Here is a 9,884-nt window from a genome sequence, read left to right on the forward strand (position 1 = left end):
AGTCGCGTCGTTCTGAGCGGTGAGTTGATGCGCGTCCAACCCTCGTCGAGTCACACACACTGATGTGATGTAAGCTATTTGAGTTGAGCCTGATGGACATAGAGACGTATTCAACCGCGTGTAATTGATTGTCTTGTCACGGTCATTTGGATATTCATGTTGAATTACCTTATGTACATTCATTATGGTAATGAGGCAACGTATTATTTTTTTTAAAAATATCTATTGGGGACGTTCCCTTTTTGAACGACAGACGTTGTGCGGTTTAATTTGACAATGAGTGATTATGTTACGGTGCGTCCTGGATGAGGTCATATCCCTATTATTTAGGCCGAGGAAAATTAAGATAATTTGGCGGCTCTACATTCACGTATGGCCAGCCCTTTTAGTCCAGATGGGATGGCAGGGGGTGGGGGGGAGGGGGGGTGACTGCATGCCAAGGGCTTTTGACTGACAACAAAACATGACCTTTTCATGTGCACATTGCACGACAAAACATCACTGAACACCCAGCAAGCATAACGTGTAATTTTTGGGGAGATTACATTGTAGCGTGGCCTGTTACAGAATAGCCTACAACAAGAGCAATGGCATGCTCTTGTAAACATCCGAGCTCATGCTAAAAGTGGGATCTCACGATTGTTCAGGCTAATAATATTCCTTGTTTCTCTGGTTTTGTAGGTTTTCGACTCGAACTGAAACGCTTTTGGGGGAAGAAAAAAAACTCTGTGTTCTGCGTGGACGTTTGTTCCTGTCTCGCCCCATTCCGCCTAATCGCAGCAGATGGAGGGTTGCTGAGAGCCGGGGAGTGAGATCAGCATCTTTTCACTCGTTGAGGCAGCATCCGAACAGCTGCAGCTGCTCGCTCCCTCTCTCCAGATCACTCTCTCCCGTACGCAGGAAAGAGCGAAACGGAACTCTATTTTACAGCAAGGACCTTGCCTTATTCGGTAGATTCAACGAATTTTATGATTTGCAACCTAGACTTAAATTCTATTTGCTCATGGTTGTAACCTCGATGATGGTCTTGCTATCGGCGCCAAGGGGAGATGTAAACTGATTCGTTGGAGGTGGGTTGTAGCCGTAGCAGCGCTGTGCTGACTGACAAAGCGACAGACCGACAGAGCGAGGAGAGGAGAGCAGAGGAGCTGTCCATAGGCTGGTGGTGCTGATGCGGCGGCTCTGAGAAAAGCAGAGAAACCGAGCATGGCTGCAGGGAAGTTACTGCTCTACGCCGGCCTGTCCCTCTCTCTGTGCGCCCTAGGAATGCTCGCAGTGGCGATCTGTTCCGACCACTGGTACGAGACTGACGCGCGGAGGTATCGGGAGCGCTGTCGGAGTTTCTCCAGCCGTAAGAACCCAGGCTTTATCTACATCCCCAACAACAGCCTCCCTCTGCGGGCTAGCCGCTCCAGACTGGACCGCTGGGAGGACAAGCTGCTCCTAGCCCGGAACAGAAGGCAGCTGTTCGCTATGTCCGCCGCGGACGAGTGTAGCAGGCAGTACAACTCCACCAACATGGGACTGTGGAGCAAATGTCACCGACTGGGCTTCGACCAGGACACAGAAGACCTCATTCGCAAAGGTAAGAGAGAAGAAACGTGTACCACAGTACATCATTGTATACAATAAGACAGCAGGTCTACTGTTACATAACGGGGGTCTATCTGTGTGTAGTCTATGTGTTTACCTAACCAAACATCAAGCCACTATGAATATTGCTCATATTGGGAAATTATGAAATAGTTTGTTTTGGTTGACCGTGGTTAGTTGTGCTCTTCGCAAGCCCCTGGCTAGACAATTAGGCTTCAGAAGAATCATATTATTCAAGCTCTTCAAGCCACTATCTCTCTCAGAGAGAGCGTGGTAAGATAGAGAGAGATACGTCACCAACACCTCTGTAATGCCGGATTTCAAATGTCCTTCAGCTGAGTCGTGTGTGTCATGTTGTAGGAGGAGAGTACAGGCTGATGCACCATGGCAACACAAAGCTCTGATCCACTAGATGGTAGTAGGCCTGCTGCTTGCTGTAACTACGACTCCATTCTCACATCTACCGCTCGCTGTCTCTCTCTCTGTGTCTCTACCTCTCTCTCTCTGTGTCTCTACCTCTCTCTCTCTGTGTCTCTACCTCTCTCTCTCTGTCTCTACCGCTCTCTGTGTGTCTCTACCTCTCTCTCTCTGTGTCTCTACCTCTCTCTCTCTGAGTCTCTACCTCTCTCTCTCTGTGTCTCTACCGCTCTCTGTGTGTCTCTACCTCTCTCTCTGTGTCTCTACCTCTCACTGTCTCTCTCTCTGTGTCGCTACCTCTCTCTCTCTGTGTCTCTACCTCTCTCTCTGTGTCTCTACCTCTCTCTCTCTGTCTCTACTTCTCTCTCTGTGTCTCTACCTCTCGCTGTCTCTCTCTCCCTGTGTCTCTACCTCTCTCTCTCCCTCTCTCTGTCTCTACCTCTCTCTGTGTCTCTACCTCTCTCTCTTTCTCTGTCTCTACCTCTCTCTCTCTCTCTGTCTCTACCTCTCTCTCCATCTCTACCTCTCTCTGTCTCTGTGTCTCTACCTCTCTCTCTCTACCTCTCTCTCTCTGTGTCTACCTCTTTCTCTCTGTCTCTTCCTCTTTCTCTCTGTCTCTACCTCTCTTTCTGTCTCTACCTCTCTCTGTCTCTGTCTCTACCTCTCTCTCTGTCTCTACCTCTCTCTCTGTGTCTCTACCTCTCAGTGTCTCTACCTCTCTCTCTGTCTCTAACTCTCTCGGTCTCTGTGTCTCTACCTCTCTCTCTGTCTCTACCTCTCTCTCTACCTCTCGTTCTTCGTCTCTACCTCTACCTCTCGCTCTCCGTCTCTACCTCTCTCTCTGTGTCTACCTATCGCTGTCTCTCTTTCTCTGTGTCTCTACCTCTCTTTCTCTGTGTCTCTACCTCTCTCTCTGTCTCTACCTCTCTCTGTCTCTACCTCTCTCTGTGTCTCTACCTCTCTCTGTCTCTACCTCTCTCTCTGTGTCTCTCTCTCTCTCTCTCTCTCTACCTCTCTCTGTGTCTCTACCTTTCTCTCTCTCTCTACCTCTCTCTCGCTGTCTCTACCTCTCTCTCTCTCTGTCTCTACCTCTTTCAATTCAATTCAAGGGGCTTTATTGGCATGGGAAACATGTGTTAACATTGCCAAAGCAAGTGAGGTAGATAATAGATTGGAGATAATATATACTATTTTTTCTCTCTGTCTCTACCTCTCTCTCTGTGTCTCTACCTCTCTCTCACTGTCTCTACCTCTCTCTCTCTGTGTCTCTACCTCTCTCTCACTGTCTCTACCTCTCTCTCTCTCTGTCTCTACCTCTCTCTCTCTCTCTCTCTTTCAATTCAATTCAATTCAAGGGGCTTTATTGGCATGGGAAACGTGTTAACATTGCCAAAGCAAGTGAGGTAGATAATATACAAAAGTGAAATAAACAATAAAAATGAACAGTAAACATTACACATACAGAAGTTTCAAAACAGTAAAGACATTACAAATGTCATATTATATATAAATATACAGTGTTGTAACAATGTACAAATGGTTAAAGTACACAAGGGAAAATAAATAAGCATAAATGTGGGTTGTATTTACAATGGTGTTTGTTCTTCACTGGTTGCCCTTTTCTTGTGGCAACAGGTCACAAATCTTGCTGCTGTGATGGCACACTGTGGAATTTCACCCAGTAGATATGGGAGTTTATCAAAATTGGATTTGTTTTATAATTCTTTGTGGATCTGTGTAATCTGAGGGAAATATGTCTCTCTAATATGGTCATACATTGGGCAGGAGGTTAGGAAGTGCAGCTCAGTTTCCACCTCATTTTGTGGGCAGTGAGCACATAGCCTGTCTTCTCTTGAGAGCCATGTCTGCATACAGCGGCCTTTCTCAATAGCAAGGCTATGCTCACTGAGTCTGTACATAGTCAAAGCTTTCCTTAATTTTGGGTCAGTCACAGTGTCAGGTATTCTGCCAATGTGCACTCTCTGTTTAGGGCCAAATAGCATTCTAGTTTGCTTTGTTTTTTTGTTAATTCTTTCCAATGTGTCAAGTAATTATCTTTTTGTTTTCTCATGATTTGGTTGGGTTTAATTGTGATGTTGTCCTGGGGCTCTGTGTCTCTCTCTCTACCTCTCTCTCTGTGTCTCTCTCTCTAGCTCTCTCTCTGTGTCTCTCTCTCTCTCTGTGTCTCTGCCTCTCCCTCTGTCTCTACCTCTCTCTCTGTCTCTACCACTCTCTCTGTCTCTACCTCTCTCTCTGTGTCTACCTCTCTCTCTGTGTCTCTACCTCTCTCTCTGTGTCTCTGCCTCTTACTCTGTCTCTACCTCTCTCTCTCTCTGTCTCTACCTCTCTCTCTGTCTCTACCTCTCTCTCTGTCTCTACCTCTCTCTGTCTCTACCTCTCTCTCTGTCTCTACCTCTCTCTCTGTGTCTCTACCTCTCTCTGTGTCTCTGCCTCTCTCTGTGTCTCTGCCTCTTACTCTGTCTCTACCTCTCTCTCTCTGTCTCTACCTCTCTCTCTCTGTCTCTGCCTCTCTCTCTGTCTCTGCCTCTCTCTCTGTCTCTGCCTCTCTCTCTGTCTCTGCCTCTCTCTCTGTCTCTACCTCTCTCTCTCTGTCTCTACCTCTCTCTCTCTGTCTCTACCTCTCTCTCTGTGTCTCTACCTCTCTCTCTGTGTCTCTACCTCTCTCTCTGTGTCTCTACCTCTCTCTCTGTGTCTCTACCTCTCTCTCTGTGTCGCTACCTCTCTCTCTGTGTCTCTACCTCTCTCTCTGTGTCTCTACCTCTCTCTCTCTGTGTCTACCTCTCTCTCTGTGTCTACCTCTCTCTCTGTCTCTACCTCTCTCTCTGTCTCTACCTCTCTCTGTCTCTACCTCTCTCTCTCTCTCTCTCTATGTATCTACTTCTCTCTGTGTCTCTACCTCTCTCTCTGTCTCTATCTCTCTCTGTTTTGTGTGTGTGTGCCTGCCTTTGTGTGTGTGTCTACCCCCCACCCTGTGGGATGCTATATCCTCCTGACCCTCACACTGTAAATAATGATGATGTCACCACTTCCTGTCTTGTGTGCTAGGCCAGTCCTAATACACTATGAGGAGGGAGACTCAGACCCCTTAAAACACGACTCTCCTATCCACAAAATATAAGGAAGCTGTGGTTATCACGTGAAGACCCGGGATTGTATCATGTCATTACCTATTACTCCCTAGCCTGTAGGTCTATCTCATTATGAAGAGAGACTGTTACACCCTAGCCTGCAGGTCTACCTCATTATGAAGAGAGACTGTTACACCCTAGCCTGTAGGTCTACCTCATTATGAAGAGAGACTGTTACACCCTAGCCTGTAGGTCTACCTCATTATGAAGAGAGACTGTTACACCCTAGCCTGTAGGTCTACCTCATTATGAAGAGAGACTGTTACACCCTAGCCTGTAGGTCTACCTCCTTATGAAGAGAGACTGTTACACCCTAGCCTGTAGGTCTACCTCATTATGAAGAGAGACTGTTACACCCTAGCCTGTAGGTCTACCTCATTATGAAGAGAGACTGTTACACCCTAGCCTGCAGGTCTACCTCATTATGAAGAGAGACTGTTACACCCTAGCCTGTAGGTCTACCTCATTATGAAAAGCGACTGTTACACCCTAGCCTGTAGGTCTACCTCATTATGAAGAGCGACTGTTACACCCTAGCCTGTAGGTCTACCTCCTTATGAAGAGAGACTGTTACACCCTAGCCTGTAGGTCTACCTCATTATGAAGAGAGACTGTTGCAACCTAGCCTGTAGGTCTACCTCATTATGAAGAGAGACTGTTACACCCTAGCCTGTAGGTCTACCTCATTATGAAGAGAGACTGTTACACCCTAGCCTGCAGGTCTACCTCATTATGAAGAGAGACTGTTACACCCTAGCCTGTAGGTCTACCTCCTTATGAAGAGAGACTGTTACACCCTAGCCTGTAGTTCTACCTCACTATGAAGAGAGACTGTTACACCCTAGCCTGTAGGTCTACCTCATTATGAAGAGACTTAGATGAAAGTCTCATGCGTACACTCTTCGTAAAAAAAGGTTGCGAACTAGAACCATCCAGTGTTTTTTTCGGTATGTCCTCATAGGGGAACTTATTTTTTGGTGCTAATGTGGGTAGAACCTTTTGCAGAGGGTTTATTTAGGTTTATTTGGGGTTTTTCAAAGAACCCCCTGTTTGCTTCTACCTATACCCCTTGATGAAGGGTTCCACCAACCACTTTAGCCTTTAAAATGGTATTATTTATGACAATAAATGACATGTATATATATATACACACTGAGTGTACAAAACATGATGAACACATGCTGACATAGCTTTCACCTGGTTTCACGTGTTCAGTCTATGATCCCTTGTTGATGTCACGTATTAATTAAATCCACTTCAAACAGTGTAGATGAAAGGGGAGGAGACGCGTTAAAGAATGATTTTCAGGCATTTGCGTCATTTGAGACGTGGATTGTGTTGGTGTGCCATTCATAGGGTGAGTCGGCAAAACAAACCATTTAAGTGCCTTTGAACGGGGGTATTGTACCCAGGCGCACCGGTTTGATTGTGTATGTGTGCCATTCATAGGGTGAGTCGGCAAAACAAACCATTTAAGTGCCTTTGAACGGGGGTATTGTACCCAGGCGCACCGGTTTGATTGTGTATGTGTGCCATTCATAGGGTGAGTCGGCAAAACAAACCATTTAAGTGCCTTTGAACAGGGGGGTACCCAGGCGCACCGGTTTGATTGTGTCAAGAACTGCAACGCTTCTGGGTTTTTCATGCTCGGCAGTTTCCCTTGTTTATCAAGAACGATACACCACCCAAAGGACATACAGCCTACTTGACAGAACTGTGGGAAGCACTGTGAGTCAACATGGGGCCAGCATCCCTGTGGAACGCTTTCGACACCTTGTAGAGTCAACATGGGGCCAGCATCCCTGTGGAACGCTTTCGACGCCTTGTAGAGTCAACATGGGGCCAGCATCCCTGTGGAGAGCTTTCGACACCTTGTAGAGTCCAAATGGGCCAGTATCCCTGTGGAGAGCTTTCGACACCTTGTAGAGTCAACATGGGGCCCGCATCCCTGTGGAACGCTTTCTACACCTTGTAGAGTCAACATGGGACCAGCATCCCTGTGGAACGCTTTCAACACCTTGTAGAGTCAACATGGGCCAGCATCCCTGTGGAACGCTTTCAACACCTTGTAGAGTCAACATGGGGCCAGCATCCCTGTGGAACGCTTTCAACACCTTGTAGAGTGCACATGGGCCATTGTCCCTGTGGAACGCTTTCGACACCTTGTAGAGTCCACACATGGGCCAGCATCCCTGTGGAACACCTTTCAACACCTTGTAGAGTCAACATGGGCCAGCATCCCTGTGGAACGCCTTTCAACACCTTGTAGAGTCAACATGGGCCAGCATCCCTGTGGAACGACACCTTGTAGAGTCCACACGGGCCAGCATCTCTGTGGAACGCTTTCAACACCTTGTAGAGTCAACATGGGCCAGCATCCCTGTAGAATGCTTTCAACACCTTGTAGAGTCCCCCGAAGGCCTTTCATTGAGCGTCTAGTTATACCCTAACACAGTGTTCTTAGGAAACCCCTGGTTTACAGGCCACATCAGGCCAGCAAGTACACATTACGATGGCTTGCAAATTATGTGCAATTCCTATTGGAAACCAGACAGAATTAGGAAATCCAACAAAAATGTAAAAAAAAAGTATTACCCACAACCTGAATTCAGCATGACTGCCAGGGTAGGGGAAGGACTGCCGGGGTAGGGGCGAAGGACTGCCGGGGTAGGGGCGAAGGACTGCCTGGGTAGGTGCAGGACTGCCAGGGTAGGGCGAAGGACTGCCAGGGTAGGGCGAAGGACTGCCAGGGTAGGGCGAAGGACTGCCAGGGTAGGGGCAGGACTGCCAGGGTAGGGGCAGGACTGCCAGGGTAGGGGCGAAGGACTGCCAGGGTAGGGGCGAAGGACTGCCGGGGTAGGGGAAGGACTGCCAGAGTAGGGGCGGAGGACTGCCAGGGTAGGGCGAAGGACTGCCAGGGTAGGGCGAAGGACTGCCAGGGTAGGGCGACGGACTGCCAGGGTAGGGGCAGGACTGCCAGGGTAGGGGCAGGACTGCCAGGGTAGGGGCGAAGGACTGCCAGGGTAGGGGCGAAGGACTGCCAGGGTAGGGGCAGGACTGCCAGGGTAGGGGCAGGACTGCCAGGGTAGGGCGAAGGACTGCCAGGGTAGGGCGAAGGACTGCCAGGATAGGGCAAAGGACTGCCAGGGTAGGGGAAGGACTGCCAGGGTAGGGGCGGAGGACTGCCAGGGTAGAGCGAATGACTACCAGGGTAGGGCGAAGGACTGCCAGGGTAGGGGCAGGACTGCCAGGGTAGGGGCAGGGCTGCCAGGGTAGGGGCAGGACTGCCAGGGTAGGGGCAGGACTGCCAGGGTAGGGGCAGGACTGCCAGTGTATGGGGCAGGACTGCCAGGGTAGGGCGAAGTCAATTCTGAGACTAGCTCAATCATTTAAACTGGAATAACTATCTCAGTAACAAGATGCAATACGTCCAAATACCAACAGATTGTTTTAGTTTAAAAAACAATATTTATTTTTTCTTATGTCCAGCATACAATTAATCAACCATGCAAAAACACATTCTAAAATTCAAACAAACAATTCTGCAATAGAGCATGCTTAGAATCCTTTTTAGAATCCTTCTGAACTTCCAAAGAATCCTTCGGAACTTCCAAAGAATCCTTCTGAACTTCCAAAGAATCCTTCTGAACTTCCAAAGAATCTTTCTAGACTTCCAAAGAATCCTTCTGAACTTCCAAAGAATCCTTCTGAACTTCCAAAGAATCCTACTGAACTTCCAAAGAATCTTTCTAGACTTCCAAAGAATCCTTCTGAACCTCCAAAGAATCATCAAAGAACCCTATCTTTCAAAACACTTATTAGAATGTTAAAGGTTCTAGGTAGAACCCTTTACATTGCAAAGAGCCCTTTGTCTTCCTAAAAAGGGGTTCTTGAGATCCAAATGGTTCCTGGTAGAAACCTCATCCCTCCGCAAAGAACCCTTTTGGAACTCTTTTAGGTTTTTTTCAAAGTGTGCAGACTCATCCGTAGACTAGGACACATCTATAAGACCTGGTCTACAGTAGTGTACTATAAAGACAATAAGGTAATGTGACTCATCCGTAGACTAGGATACATCTATAAGACCTGGTCTACAGTAGTGTACTATAAAGACAATAAGGTAATGTGACTCATCCACTCATCCGTAGACTAGGATACATCTATAGAGACCTGGTCTACAGTAGTGTACTATAAAGACAATAAGGTCATGTGACTCATCCGTAGACTAGGATACATCTATAGAGACCTGGTCTACAGTAGTGTACTATAAAGACAATAAGGTAATGTGACTCATCCGTAGACTAGGATACATCTATAGAGACCTGGTCTACACTAGTGTACTATAAAGACAATAAGGTCATGTGACTCATCCGTAGACTAGGACACATCTATAGAGACCTGGTCTACAGTAGTGTACTATAAAGACTATAAGGTCATGTGACTCATCCGTAGACTAGGACACATCTATAGAGACCTGGTCTACAGTAGTGTACTATAAAGACTATAAGGTCATGTGACTCATCCGTAGACTAGGACACATCTATAGAGACCTGGTCTACAGTAGTGTACTATAAAGACAATAAGGTAATGTGACTCATCCGTAGACTAGGATACATCTATAAGACCTGGTCTACAGTAGTGTACTATAAAGACTATAAGGTCATGTGACTCATCCGTAGACTAGGATACATCTATAAGACCTGGTCTACAGTAGTGTACTATAAA

At 47.2% G+C, this 9,884-nt stretch overlaps 1 protein-coding gene across 1 annotated transcript in view; it reads left to right on the forward strand.

Annotated features, from left to right (window-relative positions):
• Positions 1-486: 486 nt before the first annotated feature.
• LOC118942866 (transmembrane protein 178B) overlaps positions 487-9,884 on the forward strand; it is a 190,883-nt gene continuing 181,485 nt past the window's right edge. Inside the window, exon 1 of the mRNA XM_036956805.1 lies at positions 487-1,585. Within this exon, the coding sequence (XP_036812700.1) occupies positions 1,207-1,585 (379 nt within the window). The 5' untranslated portion in view covers positions 487-1,206. The remainder of the gene's footprint in view (positions 1,586-9,884) is intronic.

The sequence above is a fragment of the Oncorhynchus mykiss genome, chromosome 21, assembly GCF_013265735.2.
Source record: "Oncorhynchus mykiss isolate Arlee chromosome 21, USDA_OmykA_1.1, whole genome shotgun sequence".
Classification (NCBI taxonomy): Eukaryota; Metazoa; Chordata; class Actinopteri; order Salmoniformes; family Salmonidae; genus Oncorhynchus; species Oncorhynchus mykiss.